Source organism: Sarcophilus harrisii, chromosome 3, assembly GCF_902635505.1.
Source record: "Sarcophilus harrisii chromosome 3, mSarHar1.11, whole genome shotgun sequence".
NCBI classification, from domain to species: Eukaryota; Metazoa; Chordata; class Mammalia; order Dasyuromorphia; family Dasyuridae; genus Sarcophilus; species Sarcophilus harrisii.
In genome coordinates this window covers 475,280,222-475,307,602 of record NC_045428.1, presented here as the reverse complement: position 1 = coordinate 475,307,602, position 27,381 = coordinate 475,280,222, and the positions used below count along the sequence as shown (strand labels likewise).

Here is a 27,381-nt window from a genome sequence, read left to right as displayed (position 1 = left end):
ACTTTCATGATATAGATGAAGAAATCCAGGTTCAGAAATAAAAATAAAGATAGATATATAGATCTTAAAATACTGCAAAGCACATTATCTATTGTTTCATATGATCCTCACAACAACCCTGAGAGGTAGGTGCTATTTATATCCCCATTTTACAGATGAAAACTTGAGGCTGAAAGAGACTGAATGACCTGCCCTGAGTTACAGAGATCATGAATGTCTACTTCAGGACCTCTGATATCCAAGTCTAATATGATGCCATCTAACTAGTTCAAGAAACAATGGGACTAATCTAAAGCCAACTGGATTTTAAGTAAGTTGGATGTTAAGAATTTGAAGTAAAATTTTTTGGCTCTAAATTCATGACTCCTCTGACAACACAATGAGGTCTTTTTGCAACAAAAGGGGCAGTGACTCTAAAATTACAATGTATGGAGAAGAAAAAAAAAATCATATTTCAGGCAAGATTTCAGGTCCAGTAAGGTATCCTGCAATGTCCAGAGGGGGCCCAGTAGAAGGATAGAGACTTGTCTTGCTGGTTGTTGTTCAGTTGGGTCTGTCTCTCCAAAATCCCATGGAACATAATACAGCTTTTCTCATTTTAATGCTGTCCTTGGAATTTTCCCTCTGCCCCTCCACTAAGATAAGACATTGATCCACAAGGGTACAAGGGTATGGATAAAGAGATGAAAATCTACACAAAGGCCTCTCCTAAATGGGATTAAGTAATCCAAAGCATATGCCCTGTAGAAGATAAGAAAGTAATCATCTTTTTATACAAAGAATGTTATATAGAGTTGCAGAATTACAGCATTGGGGGGGACTCACAAAAAAGTCATGTGGTCAAAATGAAATCTAAAGTATTCCTCCCAGTTGTAATATCCTGATAAATAGTTATCTAGCTTCTATACCAAAAAATCCAGCAACAGAGAACTGAAATATTAGTAATGATTTTGATAGATTCAGAGTATTTCCTTTTTTCTATTTTCGAAACTTCTGCAGCTTTCAGAAATTTTTTTTGCAAGAAATCAAATAACCATCTTTGTTGTTATATATATATATATATATAAAACATATATATATAGCATTGTAGTTTTCCTCCTTATCTCTACCTTCTTGTTTCCCTGGGCTTCCAACTAAAATCCCATCTTCCTCAAGAATTCATTCTCAACATCTTTAAATTTTTTTTTAATTTTAGTTTTTCCCTCTGTTCCTAAGTTTCCTATTTAGCCTTTACATGGTTTGCTTGTATATATTTATTGACTTCTTGTCTTTTCCTTTAAGCTTGAGCTGCTTGAGGAAAAGAACTGTTTTTTTTTTTTTTCTCTCTTTTTGTGTCCTCAGCACTTAGCATAGTGCTTGGCACATAATAGGCACTTAATAATTGACTGATTGACTATTATGATGTTAAGAGAATATTGTTACATCCTTTGCCTTTCTACACTGGGCAATGACTTAATAGCATTTTTGTAAACAAAGCATTATGTGAAAAGTTTTATAATCAATATGAGAACAATAAAAATATGTAAACTCTTTTGAAAAAAAAGATGACTGACCTTGGAATAGCTGGGCTTTTTAAACCACAAAAAAATTAATAATCAGATCCCTTCAAAATAAGTGATCTTTAGTTCTGTCTTTTCCTACTTAATGAAGCAAGCACATTTTCCTTTGTTTTTTTTTTTTTAACTTTATATAAGTCAAGAAGGTATACTACTTTCATTTATAATTCTACTCTTTAGAGGAGTAAGATGTATCTCCTACAATAAATCATACTGAATTTATACAACATTTAAGTTTTATTTTAGCCTAATTCTGTACTAATACATTCATTCATTTTTCCATTAAGAAAGCTGATTATCTACCAACTCCATAGGAAAAAGCAGGCATTTAAACCTACTTCATGGACTTTTAATTAAATACACAAAGTAAAATCCTTTTCCTCCATCTTGGGTACCATAAAACTGAAAGTTTGTATTCTAATCATCACTCTGATAAATGATATTACTATTTGGCTAAATTTCAAAGCCACATGCCAATGAATTTATATATAAATGTTTAAATGGAATGAAATTTTTATTAATAAGTCTCTAGGGTCACATTATTTTAATTCATAAATCCCTCTAGTTTTTAAGATTTGGGGCATGAAGTACTTTATAAACCACAAAGGTTTATTGTATTTACTTTCTATTAAGATTTGTAGCAATTTTTTCATAATTATTCATAACTTTATAATATTTGTGAATAAATCTGATATATAAAAGAAATACACAAAATAGGAAATTTTATTACAGAAGTTTTGAATGTATGGAAACATTTTTCATGTTCCTCCCATTTTGTGGAGATAAATTTGTGAGATAATATCATCATTTAGTGACAGTATGGTATAATATAGAGTCCTGATCTTTGACTCAAAAAGACAGAAAAGGAAGGTGAAATATTAACCAAATATGTATAGAATAAAGGTTGTTAAATAAGCAGGTATTTCATGAAAAGATGTTTTTTGTTTCTTTTAAAATTCAGTCTAAGTGTTATTTTTTATAATTTACAAGTTTTTGGGCAATTTATAGCTGGAAAAGAAAGCCCAATTCAAAGCCAGAATGATTTCAATTTAACTTCTGTCCCTGATAAATGTTGCTTATAGGATTCAGTGAAGGCAGTTACAATTTCAGTACCTCAAAACAATTCTTAAGAATATAAGAAGCAGAGAAGGTGCTGACCTATACTGGGAGAGACCATTTTCTTATCCATATCATCAGTAATATCTCAAGTTTAATGATTTCTTCTCCCATGGGTATTCTAAATTTTAAAATGTATGCTTTTGCTCTTAATATTTACTGCACATGGTATTTTCTTCTGAGTTTTCCAGGGACTGAGCCAACTATCCTCAGATATCATCAGGATGAGAAATTTATAATGTACTAAAGAGGATTAGAAATTAAAAAAAAAAATTTGCTAGAGAAGCTGTGCCCAATTTAAAATTAAAACAAAATTATCTCCAAGTCAATAATTTGAAATTACTGAGGAATTCTTCATTTGCTTTACTAAAATCTGTTAGAAAGTCTTAATAGTGCTCATCATCATCATCATCATTCTTTACAGTAGAATAGTGACAAGTTATTTTCTGATCAATTAAATAAATTCTTATTTATTACATAGAGTGTGCCAGCACTAGGGCTAAAAACAATAAATAAATTAATATGTAATAGCCCCTATTTTGAAGAAATTTATATTCTATTGGAAGAAAGAAAAAGAGAGTAGACACAACACATATATAGTTAAGTAAATACATTTCAGTTTGAAAAAAAAAACCCACTAAATAATCAAGATAAGTTCAAGTAAGGCTTCCCTAAAGAGGTGACACCTGATTTCAGTCTTAAAAGAAGAAAAATATTTTTAAAAGCAAAAATCAAGAGTATACTTTTGACATAAGAGATATGTAAATTCATAAAGGTAGGAAATGGAACCCAAAGTTCAGGGAAACATTGAATACTCCAATTTCCTTTGGATATACAATGAATAATTGGGAGTAACGGGGAAAAAAAACATGGAAATGTAGGTTCAATCAAATTGTGGAAGCTTTGAAATGCCAGACTAGAAAGTTTATATGTTACTGTGTTAGCAAAACAAGAAGTTACTGGGGGAATAGAATAGATGGTATTATGTAATAAGAAGAGGTACTAACGTGAGGAAATCCAGGACCCAGAAGGGTACAGTGCAGATCAATAAAAACAGAAAAAGAAGCAATTTTTCTATTGAAGTAAACAATGGATCAATTGAACAGAAAGAGGAAAGATTATAAGCCTGGGAAATAGATCACAAGTCTGGCAAAGAGGCATTAGTTAGTAGTGATAAAAGATTTAAACTTCCCTGAGACCTATTATAATCCTTTCTCTGCCAAAAGAGCAGCTCATCATTTCTTGATTTGCCATAATGATAATTTCATCCTTCCAGAGTTGGAAGAATCAATAAAGGGAATTTTCTTTTTAATTAGATCTTATTTATACTAACAGAAAGACCCAAAAGCTAGAAACTATGGAACTATTGATGGGAAATTATCACTCCCTGTGAAAGTTTGTAAAAGAAAAGGGAAATAAAGTATAGTCTGGAATGCTCCTTAGATTTTAAGAAGCAGATTTCAAAGAGTTTCGAGGAAATATAAGAACTAAAGTCCTATGGGTGATGATAATACAGGTGGGGTGAGGAAGTTGCCAAAAATGAAACTGTGAACACACCAAAAGATTCCAATGAGGGGAAAGAAGGAAGTTATCCAAAAAAAATGGCTGTAGAGACAGAAAAGGTACCAACCAACTTTTAGTTTTGAAAGTAATATATAGAGAAGATGCAAACAAATGTAGAATGTAGAATGATCATTACCTATAAATATGTATATAAAGCATGTAATATATATTTTATATTAGCACGTAATATATTTGTTTTATACACAAATACATATATACCCATATGTATGTAAGCGTGTATATGCAGAGCACAGCTTGGTGACACAGAATAGGTTTGGAATCAGGAAGACTCATTTTCATAGTTTCAAACACTTAATAGTTGTATGGCTCTGGAATATTCCCCTTTGTCCTGTCTGCCTCAGTTCCTCACCTGTAAAAATGAGCTGGAGAAGGAAATGGCAAATCACTACATTATACTTGCCAAGAAAATTCCAAATGAGGTCACAAGGAGTTGGATATGACTGAAATGACTTAAAAACTACAATATATATGCATATAGATCTATCTGTATGTATTTAGTCATTTGGTTAGATCCAGATGCTTATCCTGAAGCTATCTTAAATGCCATTTCTACTTCATCATATAGCTTGAAATTATAAAAATAAATCTACTGTTTTAGTATGCATTAGAAATATTCTTGGAAACTCTCAATCTTTACAACCAAAACACTCCCCTCAAAGAATTCAAAATTGTAAAATACCTTCCTTCCATTTGTAACCACTGAAATAAGCATAAAAAAAAAAAAGTTGCATTACTGTTTTTGTGTGAATGATAGTTTTCTACACAATGGTTTACAAATATAAATACTCAGATTAGATCAATAAACTAATTTTAAAATTAGATTAACCATTTTCTATCAAGCATTTCCCCACACTGTAAATATAATCTTAGTTGCTGAATTCAAAGCTAACTCATAGCTACCTCTTCTCAAGCAGGACTACATTTTCCCCTAGTGGGAAATGTTTCTAAGATTAGTATGAATTGTGATGACCACTGTTCAGAAGGACATTAAGAATTTTTTAAAGATCAAAAAATTCTTCTAGAAGAATTAGAAGATTGGACCTAGAACATTGATGATATTTTTCCACCTGAAGCTTAGTTAGTTTCCTTAGGGAATTTAAACAAGTCCAGCATTACCCTAAACATAATTTTTTTAAAATTAGGGCATGCATTATAGAACTATTGGTATAGTGGATTATATAGTCTATATGTCCTGAATAACATAATGACAGTTGTTAATATGATATGCCCCCATGAGTTAATGAATGTAGAAAGAGCAGTTAGTGGAGGTAGAGATCATGTATGTAGTAGAAGGACTAGGGTTATATGAGATTGTTATTGTTTATAATATAAAACAATCAATGAGCTAACTCTAGGGAAGGAGAAGCTGAGTAAAACCAAGGCCAGCTTATAGAGTCTTAGGAATAGAAGCCTTAAGACTTGATTGCATAACTCAGAAAAAAGCAGGCACATGTCAGACAACTCAAAGACCTTGATTAGAATTGGACAAAATATTTGAAGCTTCAGGTCAGGCCAGAACAAATGAGAGACAAACTTGGGAAAAAACAGATTTCAAAAGTCTAAGTGCTATTTTTCTTGAATGTTGCAAAGGATAAATCTATTTTAGAGCTTAAACTTAGTAGCTAAATTTTCATTTAAAAGTTCATAAAAAGTAAAAATAAAAGTCTGTCTCTAGATAAGTCATCTTTGTACTCACATAATTGTGGGCTTTCCTCATAGGTCCATGTAATTTAATTCTATATCTAGTCATTTTTCAAGTATAAAATTGGTTAGTTATTTGGTGTCAAGTTGGCACTCTCAAACCTGAATGGAAGGTTAGGAAATAAGTGTCAAGAATAGTCAAGTACTGTAATTGGTTCTCACTTGGATTTTTTGTCACATATAGGTTAATAAAACTCAATCTCAAGTTTTACAGGTAAGATCCTATATCCACAGCATGTCAGTGTGCCTAGCTAATTATATCATATTGCCATCTGCCCTGGTACTCCACCTACACTTTTAATTTTTCAACTCTTGCTTTGGGAACAGTGAACAAATCGATACTGCTATTAAATTTTGAAAAGACATGACAACCTAATCTTATACTGCTTCATTCAACATCTTTGTGATTCTCTAAACCCAAACTCCATTCTCTGGCCCCTTGTCCCCTTTATGAATTTAACCTTCTTAGAACATAACCTCCATTTAGGGCAAGGACTATCTCACTTCATATCTGTATTGCCAGCATATTAAAACTTAAATTTCAAGCTCTTTCTCTCAAGATGTTTCTAACCTGATCTGCAGTTAATGCAATAGCACTAAACAGCAAGTTTCTATTTTTTTTTCTTTTGCCTACTGGTAATTCATAAGAGTTGACTCACGTTTCTCTTGTACATAAAGATATCCTTCCATTGTCCACTGACTTGGAGGACGGTAATCTTGATTAGCAGATTTCATTCTCTGCATTAATCTCTCTACCTCTTGACGAGTGCTTTCAAAATTATTCCTTGTCTGAAATATAAAGAAAAAATCAATTTGATAGTTTATTTAGAAGTCAGCAAAACGCCAAGGGTCAGAAATTTTTAGCTCGAAAGTTAGATTGAACCTCCCACATTCATTTCATACAGTCTATATGGCAATTAGCAAATAAAAATGAAACCAATTATTCTTATAATTGAAAAGTTGCAGAACAATTAAAAGAATTTTGCAGTGGCATTTTAACATATTAAGAGTTTATCTTTGTCTATAATCATAATATACAAATATCTATCTTTTTTTATGTTCCAGTTTTTGTCTACTTCACACACCCTCTTCTATCTCTCTTTCAGTGTGTATTTCTCCATCTTTCTATATCTTCTTTTCTCCATCTCTCCCTCCCTCAGCCTCTTCCTTCCTGTTTCCCTCCCTCCCTCTTTCTCTCTCTCTCCATAGTTGCAGTACTATTTAGCCACAATGATCCCTTAATTGGTCTTAATATAAACATAAATTCCATTTTGGAATTATTTAAAATATTTATCCTAAAATGAGATGAAGATTTAGTAGGAAATTTTCCTGAGTTATATTTATACAGTCATAACTGTTCCCTCCCTTATTTCAAATTTATACAACAGTTTTAAATCAGCATAATTCTTTGAGGTGATTTCCAAAAAATATAAACAATGAATTACTTTCTACATATGTCACTCTCTTTGGTAATAAACCAGACTGTAATCACTACTCTAATAACTGAAAGGACCTGAAAAAATTAATGAATTTCCCAATGTTTCTGACTAATTCAATTTTTGATTGAATAATTGAGTATCAATTTATCAATCACTATCAATTTAGAACTCATGTTAAGGTTGACTTGCCATAAAAAAATGACTTCAGAATGTAGGCATTTTAAAAATGGCAGCTATGTAATAGAGTAGATAAGAGAATTGGATCTGAGGTCAGGAAGACCTGAGTTCAAATTTGGCCTCAATTACAACTAATACTGAGCATGGAGCTTTATCTCTCTGTGCCTCAATATCCTCATCTATAAAATAGGAATTATAATAACATCACCTATCTCCCATAGTTGTGAAGACAAAATGAAATATCTGTAAAAAACCCTTTAATCTTCAAGCATTTTGAAAATACTACCTGTTATTTTTATTATTAAATGCTAAAAAGTATTGAAAATAATGTAAAAAAGCTAACTAACAAATACTACTCTCCCCATAAGGGGTGGGGTGGGTGGTGGTTAAAGAAGCTTTACTGTTTTTAAGAGAAATTTTTTAAGAAAGATCAAAGTAGATTTTTTTTTAACTATGCCTGATTTGGACAAAATTTTTAAATTATTTAAAATTTTTAAGTAGGAAAACATTCTTTCATTTTAAAAACATTTTTCATTTGAATAAAATAGCTGTTTGGCAGGCCACAATGACTTTGACTTTTTCTCTCAAATACTCTTCTTTCTAAGCTGTTCCCCATTATGCATGTGAAATTCATAACATACTGAGACCTAGAGAGAAATTTAGAAATAGGTTATCTTGTTCAAGAACCACACTTTTCAGAAACTGAGACCCAAAATAGTTCATTGACTTGTCAAAGTTCACACAAGTCATAAGAAGCAAAACCATGATTTTAATGAAGACCCTCTGACTCCTTAGTTCATTATGCCTTGCTGTTCTCACAATTTCCCTGAGATATTCTAATTCAGATTCTTTGATAATTCAAATAGGTTTTCTTTGTCATTTAAGAACTTCTTGTTAGTTATTATTGAGAACTGAATGTATATGATGTTTTAAAGAAAGTTCATGGTTTAAATGGTGTTAGAAAGTAGTTCTATTGACTAAAACCTCCATTTTGTTATAACATAGCATTAATATAGAGTCTTACATTCTGTAAATTGAACTGCAACTGCTGCTTGTAGGGTGCAAATTCCTGAGCCAGTTCATATCCTTCATGGTAAAAAGTGAATAATCCCTGAAGAAAGGACAAAAGCTGCAAGGACAAAAAGAAAAGTATAATGAAATCACTGAAAATTTCAACAGCTAAAATGCCTACAACTTGAGACCAAAAATTTCAGTGCCAAGTATAAACCCTAAGGAGGATAAGTATAAAAAGAATGGTCTTGTATATACCAAATGTATCTTTAGCAGTATTTTTTGTAGTAAAAATCAGTTAAGTAGATGCCCATTGATTAGGGAATAGCTAATCAAATTAGGGTACCTGGATATTACACTGAAGTAAGAAATCATGCCTATAAAGAAGTCATAGAAGCACTAAAGTAGAAGTAAGCTCCAAAGAGAAATAAGCAAAACCAAGAAAACAGCATATATAATGGTGACAACAATGTAAATAAATGAAAAGAACAATAAAATGATCCAAACTGTATTGATCAATAAATAAGCAATCATTAAATGCTTACTATGTGAAATTATAATGAGCAAGTTTGGGCAAAAATAATAAAAAGGTGTTTTCCTACTTAATGGTTTTCTATTGCTTTTTTTTGGTGGTAGAGGTGAGGGTAGTTTATGAGTTTTTAAACAGACATAGGGAATCTTGGGTGTGGAGCACTACATATCATGTCAGACTTGGTCCAAGTACTGATTAGTTTTGCTACACTAAGTTGAAGGAAGAATAAGTTGGAAAGTATATAATTTACATATATATATATGTATGTTTTTAAAAGGAAAATATTTCTTTGAAAGCATCACAAGTCAAGTTAAAAAGGAAATGGTCATCCTATCAATTCCCTTGTATCGATGGACAGTTGCCTCCTAACTTGGGAGAGAATGCGATCATGAAACTGTAGCTATCAGAAACTGATTTTTATTCCTTTTTCAGTGATAGCTATTTTGTTACTTAGGGTTAGGTACTGACTATGATTATGATAGTCATAGCATAACCACTCTTCTCTGAACCTAAATACCCAATTAAGTTAAAGCTCACTTCCAAAGAATGAGCTATTTTAGGATTTCTGTCTTAGGTAATAGTGGTTTAGATGTTTATTTTGCCTTAAAACAAAGGCAAAATACTAATGTACTCTTTAAGTCTGGCTAAACAAGCTTTCATTTTGGATCTCTAAGACAATTCCACAGTCTATCCCTTTACAATAGTTGACTCTGCCCTGCCCTCTCCCCCGAAGATTATATGCTTTCCCTTTCTCCATCTATAACAATCCCTAATTTCTTTCAAGGCTTAGTTCAAACATTATCTTCCCAATCAAGTCTCTGTTCTCTCCACAAATGTCAGGGCCTTCTCCCAACCCCTCAAATTACCTTAAATTTCTCTCTCTCCCTTCTTCTCTCTCCCTCTCTCTGCCTCTCTCCCTCCCTCCCTCTCTCTCCCTCCCCCTCTCTCTGCCTTCCTCCCTCTTCCCCCCCCCCCCACATTATTGTAAGAGAAGCAGTGGGGTATAATGGCTAGAGATCTGACCTTGAAACTAAATATTCAAATGCTAACCTGGCTATGGGACCCTGAGCATGGCGTTTAACTTTTCTTTAGTCTAGATAACGCTCTAAAAAACTGTAAATTGCAAAGAACATGCAAAATTGCCTTGATAGGAAACACGTCCTTATCCAAGTTACCTATAGCAATGAAATCACAAGTTCAGTCCTGTTTCTATGCTTTCCTTGTGTCTATACTTCTCTGTGTACATGCTATCTCTCTCTACAAAATATAAGTTCCTCCAGGATGAGATTGTTTGATTCTTTGCATTCCCAAATTAGTGTTGTGCTTGGCATATTACTATATGCTTAATAAGTGCTTGTTGATTGCTAAGTGTGCTAAGTGAAAAAGTCTTGCAATTTAGTTGATAACTTCTATCTGTGATATCCTTAATGGGTTGGCTACTTCTATTATAAAGGATACAAAGAAAAAGAAACAGTAACTGCCCTCAAGGAGTTTTTAATCTATTAGGTATATTACAGAGATAGACTACAGAGATACTACACAGAAATAGAGGGTAATAGATTATCACTCTTGATAGCAACAAAGAAGTAGAAAATGCAGGTGGAGATTGTAAATCTGGAGTCAGATTCCATCCCATGTTTGCTGTCTGTGTGATCCTAAGTAAGTCATTTGCCATCTATGCCATAGCTGCCTCATTTATAATATGATGGGGTTGGACTCAATGGCTTTTGAAGTCTTTTCCTGTTCCAGTTCTATAATCCTAGTCTTGCTTCAAAGTTCAGACTAAGATGTAGCCGCCTCTCATATCCAGATATTAAATTTATTTCAATTAGCCTTCCCTGATACTTTTATATTAATTTTGATTAAGCAGATAAGCACCTACTGTGTTCAGTGGATTTCCTATTCAACTTTGCTTCTTAGATGCCTTATTTCCTTTCAAGACTCAATTCAGAGAAACATTGAAAAATATTTTCTCACTCCTTTGATTTTGCTACAATACTTTTTATGGATCCCTCTTCTTGGCCTATTATTCCCTATTCTATACCCCCCAACTCCATCATATGAAGATTCTTAACTGGACCACTCCTAGGTCTGTGGATTACAGGTGCTCTTTGAATATGAATAGAGAAAAAAAAAGTTACATCTTTTATTTTATTAATCTCAAACTGAAAATTAGGATTTCTCCAATTATTAAAATAAACAGCAAGCATTTTTTTCTGAGAAGAGTCCTTATGCTTTACCAGAATGCAGAAGAGGTCAAATAAGATTGACAACCTTTGCCCTAAAAGAATGAAAGGTCTAGGACAGGAACTGTATTTTCTAATCTATTTTTTTAAAATAATTTTTCTATCTTTTTTTCTAATCTTTCTCTCTCTGGTGCCAAACAATACATATCTTCAAGAAATTTATATAGGATGGGGGAAGGGAGTAATTTTGCCATGTTCATAGTTACAGGATAAATGAAACTTGAATTCGTTTTCATATATAGAATGAATCCTGTCATTTTATTGTCCTTGGGAAAATAACAAGCCTCATGCTTCAATTGGCAGACACACTATAATTTCTAACAAATAAATATAGATTCTACTTCTAAGTACAAAAATAATTCTGCTTTTTTTCTTCTTAGAGGTTGTCAATTACTCAAAAAGTATTTTGGTTCTCAGGATAGGAAGAGTTTTAACTGCTTATTTAATTACTTTAAAAGTTTTTTTTTAAATATTTTTATTTTTCTCCTCTACTATGACTCTTACAGAACTATAATTACCTAAACGGAGTAGAATTGCATTAATGACTTATAAATAATATGTTGAGTTGTATTCCATTAAGAATTGTGCATTATTCAAAACATGCAAGTTTATAGGTATTTGAACATCATATATAATATCATTGACTAAAATAACATTCCTTTTTAGTTATATAAATTTGTCAAAACACACACACACATACACAACACATTCTGCCTAAATGCAGAAACTACTGCTTTAAAATATAATCTGATTTTAAAAAACTGATTTAATAAACATATTATTATGCAGAAGGATAGATTTATGCAGAAGGATAAAAAAATACAAAGTATATATCCAATATGTGTTTATTTGGTATACTACTGAAATATTATTTGTAGTTTTCTCATTTTTTAATACAAATTCCCTGTACCAATAAGGATATAGACAGAAATATTACTATAGTGTCCTCTGAGGCCGAAATGAAAATATTAGAGAATGTTTTGAAGAAAAACTAGAAGAAACCTTTTCATCAAAACACCAAATGTCCTGAGATCTAATATTTCTTTTTCATTTGAGAGCTAAAAAGATGACAAGAAACAAAGACAGAAAATACTGTAGCAGTAGAAGATTTTTTAAAACCACTAAAAATCTGAAATAATTTCCTTTGCTTCTCTAGTCTTTGGCCCTTTATGACATATTAGAATTCTCCAGATACAGATGTATTTTTCAGAAAGTAGCTTTTTTTCTTTTCTTCAAGTACTTTTAGGATTCTATTTCTGACACCCACTTAAACTGTCCAAATTGCATGTTGGTCAATGATTTTATGCTGAGCCTCATAAAATAATTTACTCAAGAATTTCAATATAAATTTCTTTAAACACATTCTCCCCTATATTCTGACTTTAAAAGTACATCTCAAGAATGACATGACTTTAAACCTTTATTAACTATGTGACCCTAAGCAAATCACTTAAAAGTTTCTTCATCTAGAAAGTGGGGGAAATAAAAAATAAAAATAGAGTGGTTGTGAGAATCAAGTGAATTAACATATTTAAAGCATTTTTCACATCTTAAAGGACAATATGAATTATAGATATCATTATTGTTACTATTATTGTTCACCTTGACATTTTATCAAATAATAGAAAAACCTCCAAAGGTTTGAATATTTCAACTCCCCCCCCCAAAGAAAATCAAAATTTATTTGTAAAATAATTTCTATAAGGAAGGGCTTCCCTAAGAGTTAAAATAAGTTTTAAAATGCTAATAAAAGACATAAGAATGCTCACACTACACAATGTGTGGGTTTGTGTGGTTTATGTTTTTCAGCTAATAAAATTCATACAAATAAGTGCCACAAGATGGCAGCAGAGTAAAACTTTTAGGGGCTCATTTTGCCTTTTACTGATGGAACTTAATGGGATCTTTGTATTCATATCCAAAACAAGTCTCATAATATCTCTTAATTTATCAGAAGACTCTGGCCTAGAATTCCCCCACCCCACCCCCAACAACAAAAAAATAAAAACAAAAACACTTTTTTTCCATCCAGAAGAATTCCTTAACAAATCAAATTACAAGGTTAAATGGAAAGATCAATTAAATATCTTAAGCAGCTAGGCAGCTCAGTAGATATAGCTTCAAACCTTGAGTTAGGAAGAATTGAGTTCAGATAAGACCTCAGAAAATTACTAGCTGTGTTATTTGGAGCAAATCACTTAATCTCTGTAAAATGAAGATAATAACAGCAACAAACATAACAGTTCACAGGATTATTGTGAGGATAAAATGATACAATTTTTGTAGAGTCTTGCAAACTTTAAAGTGTTATATAAATGCTAGCTATTATTATTAGATTCAGATTTTAACTAACATTGTAATTAACGAGTAATTCAATAATAAGGACCCATTATATACAAGGTGTATAATGTACTGTATTGCAAAGAGATTTTTTTTAGTTGGGGGAGGGGATGTCCAACTAAAGTCCCTCTATTATCTGTAATTACTTTCTACTTTATGATCATGAGAGATGCTTAAGCCACTGAGTACTTTGCCTAATATCTATTGTGATAATATATTATCTATACCTATCTGTGCTATTCTCTGCCATATTATCTCCCACTCTGGAAGGTAGTTCTAGATGGCAAGTCCTAATTCCTTTTAATTTTATATTCCTAGTACTCAGCACAATACTTGGTACATTGCAAATGCATAATAAATACTTATTGGGTGAAACTGAATTCATAAGGAAAACCTCTAAAATATAATAAACTGGAATAAAAACTGTCAACCTGATTCCATTTCATTTAGCATTTATCCAGTGTCTCTAAGTAAAGTTTGGTGGTGTAGAGGTCCTTGTATTCTGGTAGCTTATGTTTTAAGGTAACTCATGTATTGATTCATTCATTCATATAACATTTTAACATTTGCCAACTATCTCTGATAAGCAACTTTAACTAATATTTAGGCAGATAGACAAGATGATAAAAAAACATTTTCTGATATATAGCTCCAGGTATTTAAAAAAAAAAAAAATTCATGATGAAACAGCTACAGCCTGACTATAGGGATGTTTTTGAGTGTGAGCAAGAAGAATCTAAGGGGAGAAAATGCTTACTCCAGTCACTCAAATATATGAGAAAAAAACTGAGGGGGTAAGATAGAATCTAAAAGCTTGCAAATTAAAACACCTCTCAGATTGGCTAAAATGACAGGAAAAGATAATGACAAATGTTGGAGGGGATGTGAGAAAAGTGAGACACTGATGCATTGTTGGTGGAGTTGTGAAATGATCCAACCATTCTGGAGAGCAATCTGGAACTATGCCCAAAAGGGTATAAAACTGTGCATACCCTTTGACCTAGCAGTGTTACTACTGAGTCTGTATCCCAAAGAAATCATAAAGGAGTGAAAAGGACCCACATGTGCGCGAATTTAAATGCTCTTTTTGTGGTAGCAAAAAAATAGAAAATGAGTGGATGTCATCAATTGGGGAATGGCTGAACAAGCTGTGGTACATGAAGGTGATGAAATGTTATTGTTCTATAAAAAATGAACAAGCTGATTTTAGAAAGGCCTGGAAAGATTTATATGAACTGATGCTGAATGAAACAAGCAGAACCAGGAATACATTGTACACAATAACAACTAGAATTTGCAATGATCAACTTTGAAAGACTTGGTTATTTTCAGTGGTTCAGTGAAAAACAATCCCAATAGATTTTTGGACAGAAAATGCCATCTGCATCCAGAAAAAGATCAACACATGCTATGTTCACTTCTTTTTTTTTTTTTCATTTTTAAAATAATCTCTCCCATGGTTTTTACATTTTGCTCTGATTCTTCTCTCCAATATGATTCATAAAGCAATCAATGTGTATTAAAAAAAAAATTTAAAAAGAGAATCTAAGGGCTTCAAGAAAAATCAGTCTCAGCACTGAAAAAAATGATTGGGAATCTTTGAGAAAATCTGTTCAGCAGAGTTTGGAAAAAAATGAAATAAAAAAAACATTTGAAGTTGAATGGTATGGCTGAGGAATAGCAGGAGTAATGGAGGAAGTATCATATCGTATTAGTAAGGTCAGCACAAATATAAATTATCTAATTTCCACTGGGCCCTCACCATGGCAAGGCAATCCTTTCCCACAGAAGTCATTCCAAACTTTTGCTTTTCCCTTCAAGCTTCCCTCACTCTCATCTTTTTGGAAAGAGATTTATTACTTCTCTTGTACTGAGAAGTGGACACCATTTGCTATGAGTTCCTTCTTTGCCCTTAAGTTACATTTTAAATTTCCATTGGTTCCCTATTTTCTTCTATTTCAAACTCTGGTGAAGTGATGATGGCTCTTTCCACCAAGGCCAAATACCCTTCCTGTACTCCTGATCTCATCCTCTTCCATCTCTTCTGAAAGATAGTGATGCAATTATTTTACCTCAAGTTATTCCCCTCTGCAATAGATCTTTCTCATAATCGTTACTATGATTTTCCTAAAACATAGGACTGACCATGTCAATTACCTATTCAGTAAACTCCACTGGTTCTCTAGATTCAAGAACGAAATGTTTGATCTTTACCTATTCTTGAAAAGAATTACATTTTCTGTAAGTTCTAAAGTAATTTCATTTAAATCAGTACAATTGTACTAAATATAATTCTAAATTAAATAACTATGCACATTTGGAACAAGTGCTACAATTTTTTTTAAATTGATGGAATACATGATCAAAAAAGATTTAATGTACTTTAGATTACAACATTCAGCTGTTATAGCTATTTATAGTCACTTTAACCTAAGGGACTCTTTATCATAATTTCTTTAAACCAAGGAAACAAATATAGACAGCTTGAAGTAGAAGATGATTTTTATCAACTCACTTCAAGTCTCTGTACATAATAATGACAAGCAGATTATGCTTTTGTTTCTTTTTTTTTTTTTCATTTTCCTCACAAAAATCCCTAAACATATCAATGGAACTGATGAATCTAACAGCAGATGACCCAAATTTGTGAGCCTTTGAACCATACCAGTGCTGGGAAATGTTTTCTGCTGCTCTACTAAAATATAATAAATAGGACAAATGTTTTAAGAATAAGTAGGACAAATGTGCACATGGTGTTTTAAAGGGGAACAGAACATGTAACCTAATAATTCTAAATGAAAATAATGATTTGAAAGTTACTTGATTTTAAGACTTTATTAAAGAATACTCATTAACTTCACATGAATAAATATCAAATTACTTGCCTTCTCAAAGGAGAGGGAAGGGAGGAAGGAAGGGAAGGAAAGAATGTGAAACAAATTTTTTTTTAAAAGAATGTTAAACATTTTTACACATAATTGAGAAATATCTAATGAAATAAATGAAAATATACTAAGAAAAAGAATACTCATTGAATTTCTATTAAATGTACATTTTCCTTTCTTCACCAAATGTTTACAATTCCAATTTTTTCTTCAGACAGTCAAAATCTTGATAAATTCAATATTATCTCAATAATATTCTGTTAAGTTTGTGGAATGAGGGGAGATAACTTCATTAGAATAGAAAAAAAGTGTCACTTTGTTTTAATTGAAGAAATACATAGTTATCTGAAACAGATGTTGTTTATCTGAAAGTAAAAAACATATTTCTTATGCAAAGTAGCATTCCTTCCCAATATATCATCCTTGAAACTGACAGTCTCATCAACATGTAAGCACATGCAGGATTTACATCTTATATGCCTTTGCATTACTTATCACTTGTAAACACAAGAACTTCTGCTCTGGGGTCAACTATGATAGGTCAAAGATTTTTCCAAAGTATCAATATAAGAATTTCTACTTACAAAACTCTCTTAAAAATTGAATATATAAATGATAATAAAATAGTATTTTTCTGACATGCGGACCCATATAGTCTCTTGTCACCTACATAAAGTAAAGAATTCTATATTTTTTCATGCTAATTTATTTGTTCTTAATTTGGACTCAAGAATGTTTTCTTCAGGTTAAGATAGGAATATTATTTACATGTCTTTCATAATCTTACTGAAAACTGGATATAAAACCTGAGCATGCAGAGGGACTACAAGACTAGAAATGAGAATGAGATCCAGTTGCCACTAAAAGGAAAATTCAGAAGGCAGAACAGGATTTTGAAAGAAAGAATTTAACATCAATTTCAGTTATGAAACCTCAGGAAAGTTATGTTAGATTCAGAAAAACACACACAAGTACATTCTATTATGAGGGAGGATTTTAAGACAGCAAACAGGGGAAGAACCAACAACTTTCTCTATACTATTCATTTCACAGACTTATTTTGAGGGGAAAGGCAATTGTCAAACTCCTAAGAAATATTCTTTCTACTCTATATGGAGATGATGGACAGAAAGTCATATCATTTAACCTTTCTCAATATCAATTTTCTCATCTGTACAATATGGATAATGTTTAGAATGTCTTTCCTCACAAGGTTATTTAGAATTACTTTATAAACTGGAAATCAATGTATCTTTGTGATCACAGAATCACAGATTCCATCAATGGCATTTGAGTCTAATCCATATCTAAAAAATATGAAATGAACAAAAATTTCCAGAGAGTCCGATCAGAGCTTTCTTATTTCTAGAAGCAATGTCTCTTCCACCCTCCCTTCTTCTCTCCCTTCCTCCCTCCCTCCCTCCCTCTCCTTCCTTCCTTCCCTCCCTGAGGCAATTGGTGTTAACTTGCCCAGGGTCACACAGCTAGCAAGTGTTAAGTGTCTGAGGCTAGATTTGAACTCAGGTCTTCTTGACTTCAGGGCTGATGCTCTATCCACTGTGCCACCTAGCTGCCCCTACCTCTCTTAATAGAATTCAAGATTGCATTAGTTATTTCTGGTTGTTATTGTTGTTTTTACTAGTATGCTATAATGTTCATTTATATTCATCTTACAATCAACTAAAACCCCAGATCTTTTATCAAACTCTTATTCATTATCATTAAGGAAGAACATAAGCAAACTTTCCCTATACATTTAATTTTCTTAACTGAATTTTTGTCTCCATACTGTGATGACTTTTTCTTATATGAAAATTACTTTACTCTCCCTATCCAATTCTTAATTATTTAAGGGAAAGTCCCTCTTTCCTCCTGACAATTCTATTGATTTCTATTACCTTCTTTGGAAAAACAGTGAGATAATGGTACAGTATAGAACTTAGATTATCTGAAAGTTACCATTTGAAAAAATATAAATATTATATTTTTTCATATCAGATTTATTACATAGTTGATTATTTTATTAGTTATTCCTAAAAAAAATATGGTATAAGAAGAATATGAATTTAATTAATTAAGATTTGTGAATTACCTCACATTTACCTTATTTATTTGCTATTCCTGATCTAATGAATAAAAGACAAAATTCCCTTCTCTAACTCCATCCATATTTCCCTCCTTTTTACAAAACCTTCTTGTACTCTAAAAACTACATTGAAGAGTACTGAAAGACACAATAGAAACCATGTTTGTATAGATATACGCTATATAGACACACTAGGATTGTAAATATAGAGAAAAATGGAATGAGTCCTGAGGGTAGAACCAAGATGGCAGAGTGAAGCCAGAAAGCTTCATGAGCTTTCCTAATTTCCCATGAAAACCACATGAAATCAAACCTCTGAACAGAGTCTGATGACTCCAGCTCAAGATACACTGGAAGGACTTCAAGAAAGATCAGTCTTACTGGGTGAAAAGGATGTTCAGCCCCAGCTCAGATAGATTCCAGGAAAGCCAGATCAGCAGAATTACCCCTCAGTACTGGATCAGTAGTAGAGTAGAGCAGTGGGGTAGCCTCCAGTATCAACTAAGAAGGCAAGCTGCCAGCTTAGAAAACCAGGCTGTTTCTTGAAGAAAAGAGGTAGGGCTACCCTTTGCTAAGAGCAAGACCCAAACAGAAGGGGCCCCTATACTCAAAGCAAAGGCTCAGAGCTGCATATAAAGTTTGGGGCAGCACCCCTGATATCCTAGGAGCAGTGCTTGACTATAAAAGGCACAAAAAAGTGGGGGAAAAGAGAGAAGGAAAGAAAATGAGCAAGAAACAGAAAAGAAGCTTAATCATAGAAAGCTACTATGGGGTGACAAGGAAGACCAAAATACTAACTCAGACAAGGACAAAATGATCATGGGGAAATCTCAAATAGAGATATGTATTGGTCTCAAGCCCAAAGAGGCTTCTTGAAAGTGCTCATAAAAGATTTTAAAGAGCAAATAAGAGAGAGGTATAAGTAAAAATGAAAAAAGAAATGGGAGGTATGCAAGAGAAAGCCAACAGCTTAGAAAAGGAAAGAAAAAAAATTGAAGAAAACAATTCCTTAAAAAACACAATAGGCCAAATGAAAAAAAAAAAAATCACTGAAGAAAACACCTTGAAAGATTGAATTAATCAAATGAGAAAAGAGATACAAAAGCTAACAAAGAAAATCACACTTTAAAATACTGAACCAAGCAAATGAAAACTAATGACTCTATGACACATCAAGAATCAATCAAACAAATTAAAAAGAAGGAAAAAAATGGAAGAAAATGTAAAATACCTTACTGGAAAAACAGATGACCTGGAAAACAGATCCAGGAGAGACAATTTAAAAATTATTGGTCTATCTGAAGGTCATGACCAAAAAAAAAAAGTCTGGATAACATTCTTCAAGAGATCATCAAGGAAAACTACTCTGAAATACTAGAACTAGAGAGGGAAATAGTCATTGAAAGAATCCATTGATCATCTCCAGAAAGAAGTCCCATAAGGAAAACCCTAAAGAACATTGCTGCAAAACTCCAGGACTATAATCTCAAGGAAAATATACTACAAACTGCCAGACAAAAACAACTCAAGAATCAAGGACACAAGTATTGAGTATTTTATTGTTTTTAGTATTTTCAGTATAATATTTTCAATCATATATAATTCTTTGTGACCCCATATGGAATTTTCTTATCAAAGATACTGTAGTAGTTTTTCATTTCCTTCTCTAGCTCATTTTACAGATGAAAAACTAAGACAAATAGGATTAAATGACTTGTTCAGGATCATAGAGCTAATAAGTATTCTGAGGCTGGATTTGAATTTGATTCCAGGCCCTATTACCCAGGATCTAGCAGCTTTTATAATAAAGGATCAGAGGGCCTGGAATACCATATTCTGGAAGGAAAAGGACCTGGGGTTACACCAAGAATTAACTACCCAATGAAACTGAGAATCATCTTTAAAGGAAGGAGATGGATCATATATATATATATATATATATATATATATATATATATATATATATATATAATTTAAAGGTTGAACTGTTTACATCCCTAGATAGGAAAATGATATCTGTAACTTTTAAGAATTGTAACTATTAGTGAGGCAGTTAGAGGGGCATTCCTGGATGAAGGGTGTGTATATGAATAGACTCTGATGGGGATGACATCAAAGAAAAAGACATTAAGGGGTAGAAAAAGGATTGTATTAGAAGAGGAAAGAGGAAGTAAAATGGGACAAATTAGATCACTTGAAGAAGCACAAAAGACCTCTTACAATAGAGGAAAGGGGGTGGGGTAGGGATTATCTGAAGCTTAATCTTAAACTTAGTTTTGGCTCAAAGAGGGAAGAACATATTCATTCAGTAGGGTAGAAATTTTTCTTACCATATAAGGAAGTAGAGGAAAAAGAGGAAAGAAAAGGGAGGTGCAGGATAGAAGGGAGGGCAGAAACACTAGAAGAAAGTGGTAAGAGAAGGGAGGAGGAGTAATGAAAGGGAGGACAGGTTGATGGCAAGGTGGGTTAGAAACAAAACACTCCTAAGAAGAGTTAAGATAGAAAGAGAGAGCAAAAAGTATATACCGAGGAGAAAAATAGGATGGAGGGAAATAAAGAGTGCATAATCATAACTGTGAATGTGAATGGGATGAACTCTCCCACAAAACAGAAGCAAATAGTAAAATGGATTAAAAAAAAAAAGAATCCTACATATGTTGTTTACAAGAAACACATTTAAAACAGAGATAAAGGTAAAAAGGTGGAGCAGAATTTATTATGCTTCAACTAAAGCAAAAAAAAAAAAAAGCATTCATAGCAATTCTGATTTCAGATAAAACAAAGTAAAAGTAGATATAATTAAAAGAGATAAGGAAGTTAACTACAATTTGTTAAAGGATACCATAGACAATGAAGTGGAGTTGATACCAAATGCATAAGCACAAAATGGTATAGCATCCAAATTCTTAAAGAAGTTAAACAGGAAAAAAATATAGAACAAAACTATACTAGTGGGGGACTTCAAACTCCCTCTCTCAGAAGTAAAACATGGAGAAAGATGTTAAGCATAAAGTAAACATGTTAAAAGAACTACTTTATCTTGCACTAACTTAAAAACTGAGTTGACCTCATAAGAAAGTCATAGAGACCACTAACACTCATAAAAGCAATGGATAAAACATAGGGCCTGGAATCAGATTCAAATCCAGCCTCAGAATACTTATTAGCTGTATGATCCTGAACAAGTCATTTAATCCTATTTGTCTTAGTTTTTCATCTGTAAAATGAGCTAGAGAAGGAAATGAAAAACTACTGCAGTATCTTTGATAAGAAAATTCCATATGGGGTCACAAAGAATTATATATGACTGAAAATATTATGCTGAAAATACTAAAAACAATAAAATACTCAAATACTATTTTCGTATATATAAAACACAAGTTGTTTTGTATATACATCCTTTATACATGCATACTTATGTGTGTGTATATATATATATACACACACACATATGCACATTATGAATGTGTAAGCAATCTGATTTCCATCTAAGCATTTAAAATCCCATCTGTCAAAGTTAGATGACAAGTATTTAATTCAATTTATAGGACCATAGCTCTAAAATTGGAGGGGAACTTAACTTGGTCATTTAGTCCAATTTTCTCATTTTATAGATGATTAAAGAGAAACATGAGCATTTTCAGTGACTTGCTTAAGGCTCCAAAGGTAATAAGTGACAGAGCCTGATTTCCATTCAATTCAATTAAAAGCTACTCATCTAGTATCTACTAAATGCAAGAAATTGTGTTAAGTACTATGTATATCAAAAAAGAAAAACTACACAATATTTGTCCTTAAGGAATCTTTAATTTTCAAAGATTGCATTTTGGGAAAAATAATAACTTTTAACTTAAATAGAGAATCTCTAATAAGTAAGTTTGAAACTCTTACCGGTTCAACAAATTCAAATTTTTTCTTTTCCTGAACTTCTTGTATTTTAAAGACATATTCAAGTGATGACTCATAAAAATTTTGATGTTCTCGGTCAATTTGTGTATCTGCCTGTGGAAGAAAAGAGAAAGACACAACTAGAAATCATTAATGGTCAGATTCTATACAGATGCAAGAAATAGCAAAGTCTCCAGTCATTCAGAATTCACAAATGGTCCTTAAGACATGAAAAGAACTGATTGTTATTGAACAGAGAAAAAGAAAAAAAGAAACTGATCTAGTCAATCTAACCCTCTCTCTGTTCCTCACCTAAATATCTCTGAAAATCTAAACTGCTCTGTCTTCCAGGCCTAGAATGCACTTCCTCCTTACCTCCACTTCAAATAATTTCTCCTTCTTCAAAACACAGCTAATCCGCATCACCTTCTACTTAACTCATCCTTGATCCTCCCTATTGCTAGGACCCTTCCTCCTTATTTATTTACTTAGTATTCTTTCTCTTAATATTTATTCTCTATAGGCACATACCTTTACATCTCTTCTCTATCAGAAGGTAAGCTCCTTTTATTTTTGTTTGCTTTTATTCGCTAATAAATTTTATTTTGCTTTAAAATGTAGAAACTTTATAGCGTTTTGATTTTAGTTAATTGTTTTATTTTTTCTGGTTATATATGTATATTAACTTTTAAAAATAGACATTTCTTTATAAATCAGGTTGAGAAAGAAAAATCAGAACAAAAGGAAAAAACCACGAGAGGAAAAAAACCAGAAAAAAGAAATGAATATGGCATGTGTTGATTTACATTCAATCTCCATAGTTCTTTTCCTGGATACAAATGGTGTTTTGTATCCAGAGTTTATTGGGATTGCCTTGGATCACTGTACTATTGAGAAAAATCAATTCTTTCATCATTGATCATCACATTCTTGCTATTAGCATGTACAATTCATTCCTGGTTCTGCTTGTTTCACTCAGCATCAGTTTCTGTAAATCTTTCTAGGCCTTTCTAAAATCAGCTTGGTTACAGTTTTTTTTATAGAATGGTAATATTCCGTTATTTTTATATAGTACAACTTAATCTGCCCTTCCCCAACTCATGGGCATCTTCTCATTTTCCAATTCTTTGTTACCACAAAAAGAGACACTACAAACATTTTTGCACATGTGGGTCTTTTTCCCTCCTTTATGATTTCCTTAGGATAAAGACCCAGTAATGGCACTGCTGGGTCAAAGAGGATGCACAATTTGATAGCCCTTTGGGCACATTTCAAATTGCTCTCCAGAATAGTTGGATCTGCTCACAATTCCACCAAAAATGTATTAGTGTCCCAATTTTCCCACATCCCCTCCAACATTTATCATTATCTTTTCCCATCTTCTCAGCCAATCTGAAAAATGTGAGGTATGGTATCCCAGAGTTGTTTTAATTTGTCTTTCTCTACTTAATAATAATTTAGAGCATTTTTTTTCATATGGTAGTAAGCTCCTTGTTAATGAGGATCATTATTTTTTTTTTTTTGTATTCATATTCCCAGTGCCTAGTATAGTGCTTAGAACATAGAGGATGCTTAATAAAAGACTGCTGATTGCCTCTTTCTGTTAGAAAAGCTCAAGTGTCCTCAAAGCTTAATATCTGGCAGGAGAAAAAAGACATATGCATAAATAACTACATAGAAGATGAAATTGTAATAAAACAAAGAGGTGATACTCGATTTCAGAGTTTATTTCCAGATGGGAAAAAGACCAAGACTACATCTGAAACCCTGAATGATTATGGATCCTGAATGAATCACATTCCAAAATACAAAAATTTTTCTATGATAAAATAAGTGTTTTTTAATGTAATTCTAGTGGCTAAGAAAGTTTTCTTCAGATAAGCATTTTCTATCTCTCTTTTTTTAATTGTTTAAACTTTATCTCTTTTTTTTCTATCCCCAAGCTTGTTATCCTCAGAAGTCCTTCTGGGAACTAGCAACTATATTTGGTTTAGTAGAGAAAAATCACATGCAATCTCAGCACATTTTTAACACAGGTTATTAACGACTGGGGTTAATGGAAGTGGATAAAATCACCATCTCATGCTGAGGTCTAAGCATTAAGCAACACCAATGCAAAAAGCAAAAACTGAGTCACTTCCCAGGATGTTTTACAACAAAAGCAGAGTAAAATTAGGCATAAGGATTTGAGCATTAAAATAATCATTTACTATACTTTAAAGATAGTTTCTTCATTAATAACTCTAGCATTGAAGTATTGGATGTCCTTATAGATTTTTTAAAATGATTTTTTCCCCTTACACTATACATATGCCAAACACATAAACAATTTGAAGGATAAAAGGGAAAATAAATGAGTACCATGACCACCCTACTAACCCTTCCATTTCCCTCCCCCAAATGGTTTATTAGTTGTTTTCCATGTAGGAGCAACAAAAGCAACACACTAAAACAAATCAATATTTTTCCTATTCAGAGAAAATTTTATCACCTTGGTAGACATTCATAAGACAACTATCAAAATGAACAATACAAACAGATGACATGTGAATACTTGATACAATATTAGAATTTTTTTTTCTTTTAGTTATTTTCAATGCTCCATTTCATAATATTGATCTTTGTTTGGACATGAAACCACTGTCATTGTTACTAATCACATGTGAACAATTTATTTTGTTTTTAAAGACATTTTGTACTAATACTTTAAACTCAAATGGCCATTATTTGAAGTTTATTTGAGTAATTCATTTCCCACTCAGGAAAGACAGAGAGTTTTTGGATAACTTAGAACAGCAGTGAATCTTGTCATGCTTCCAGTTACAGTAGCTTTCATCAATTTTAGTGTAGTGCACAGAAATCTGATACTCCATATACTCCTTCAAAAGGTCATCCAAGAAGCTATAGTGCTTATAGATAGCTCAATTTCCCTTTGGCAGAAGATTAAGACCAGGATTATTTTGAATTCCTTTAGAATTAAATTTATAATCATGCACTACACCAACATATATGTGCTCCTACATTAAATTTGGTTCCCTACATTTAAAAAAAATTAAACTCACGTCACCATCGAAGTAGAAAGTAAGCACCTTGAAAACAATAGTAAATGTTTTATAGGTAATACTAATAACTGACACATTTTCATATTGCTTTCAAGTTTACAAATCATGTTGTATGCAGGATATTCTTTTGACTTCACAACAATGATGTGAGTAAATACTACTATGGATTTTATGCTCATTTTGTAGATAAAGAAAATGAGGTTCAAAAAATTACCTATTGCCCACAGTCATACTGCTAGTCTTCATTTCTAAGGCCCAGGGAATAATAGACATGTAGTAATAAAAAAATCTCACATTTATGTAACAATTAAGGTTATTTTTTTAAAAAAAGTTTTTAGTGGTCTTGTTTTTCACTTCACTGTAATTATTCTCCTTTTCATCTCCCTGCTTCTCCCCAAAGAGGAGTCCTACAACAAACCCATACAACAAATGCCATTTTTTTTAAAGAGGGAAAAAAATCAGGGCAACTAATAAATATGTTGAAAATATGAGAAATATATATCACCTGTAAATCTCCTATCTCCATCAAAGGATGGAAGGGAACCTTCTCATCTCTTTATCTGAGTAAACCTTCATCTTTATAAATTTACAAATATAAATGACTTTATATGATGATAATTTTAAAAAAGTATTTTCCTCACAATAACTTTGTGAAATAAGTAAAAGTAACATTTTACAAATTATGAATTGAAGCTTAGAAAGTTTAATTCATGTGATAAGGTGACTCAGCAGCTTATAACTGAAACTCATATTGCTCCTGATTATCTGTTCCAAAACTCAAAATTTTTAAAGAAATACTAAAATAGAAGTTTGTTTCACAAACACATCTCCAGTCTGAAAGCCAAAGTGGCTAATGTTTGACAGAATTACTAAAGATTTAAATTTATTTATATTACTTAATATGTTGTTCAATGAAGTCTAAAGGTATTTTTTTAATGTCTCCAACAACCAGATCCTTCTGTGATTGTGAGGTTGGTACATAGAAAATTGGTGGTACCAGTTATATGGCACAAAGATTTGGGAATCAGGAAAAATTGCTTAGATGTCTCCCAAAGTTGGCTGCACACAAATAGTGTACTTCCAAATACTCCAAGTACTTCTCAGTTCTAGGACTGCAAACTATACCAATTTTTTTCCTCAATTCTGCATTTATTCTATACAATATCTGTGATGTCATCCATTTATCTTAAATTCTTTTCTCAGGACCACAAATGAAATAAGATTTCTACCTTCTCTTTCTTTTTTCCCATCCCTGAATGAGATGATACCCCTTCTAAGTCTTGAGATTTTTTTTTTTTACAAAAAAACGAAACTAAAACCAAAACAGAATGAACAATCCAACCATAATGAAATCAGTATCATGCATATGAAGTTAATTCTAGACTCCCTTAGAAAATAACTAAGCCAAGTCTACTACTCTTTTTTTATTTCTTTTTAATTCTTAACACTAATGTTCCCAAATTGCCTAATATACATACTCATTTGATAAGGAACAATAAGTTTATCAATACCTCAGGGAAAAATAATAGTCAACACTTCTATGTGACCCTTCTTTACACAAGAAAAATACAATTTCAATAATTTTTCTGATGGAATGGTATCATACGAGGCATAAACACAAGGTTTCTGCACTCAAAAAGCTACTATGGAGAATGATGGTATTGTGAACTGCATCTGATCTGGAAGGCTTTTGGCTGTTTTTTTGCTAATCTGCAGTCTGGGCTACCCAGCAACATCTGCCTTCTTGATTATGTTATG

At 32.2% G+C, this 27,381-nt stretch overlaps 1 protein-coding gene across 1 annotated transcript in view; it reads right to left on the bottom strand.

Moving 5' to 3' along the window:
* ARHGAP42 (Rho GTPase activating protein 42) overlaps nucleotides 1-27,381 on the bottom strand; it is a 384,162-nt gene that overhangs the window by 91,134 nt on the left and 265,647 nt on the right. Inside the window, exons 6-8 of the mRNA XM_003764271.4 lie at nucleotides 22,565-22,675; nucleotides 8,598-8,702; nucleotides 6,617-6,746 (exon numbers count right to left, since the gene is read on the bottom strand). Coding sequence (XP_003764319.1) covers nucleotides 6,617-6,746; nucleotides 8,598-8,702; nucleotides 22,565-22,675 — 346 coding nt within the window. The remainder of the gene's footprint in view (nucleotides 1-6,616; nucleotides 6,747-8,597; nucleotides 8,703-22,564; nucleotides 22,676-27,381) is intronic.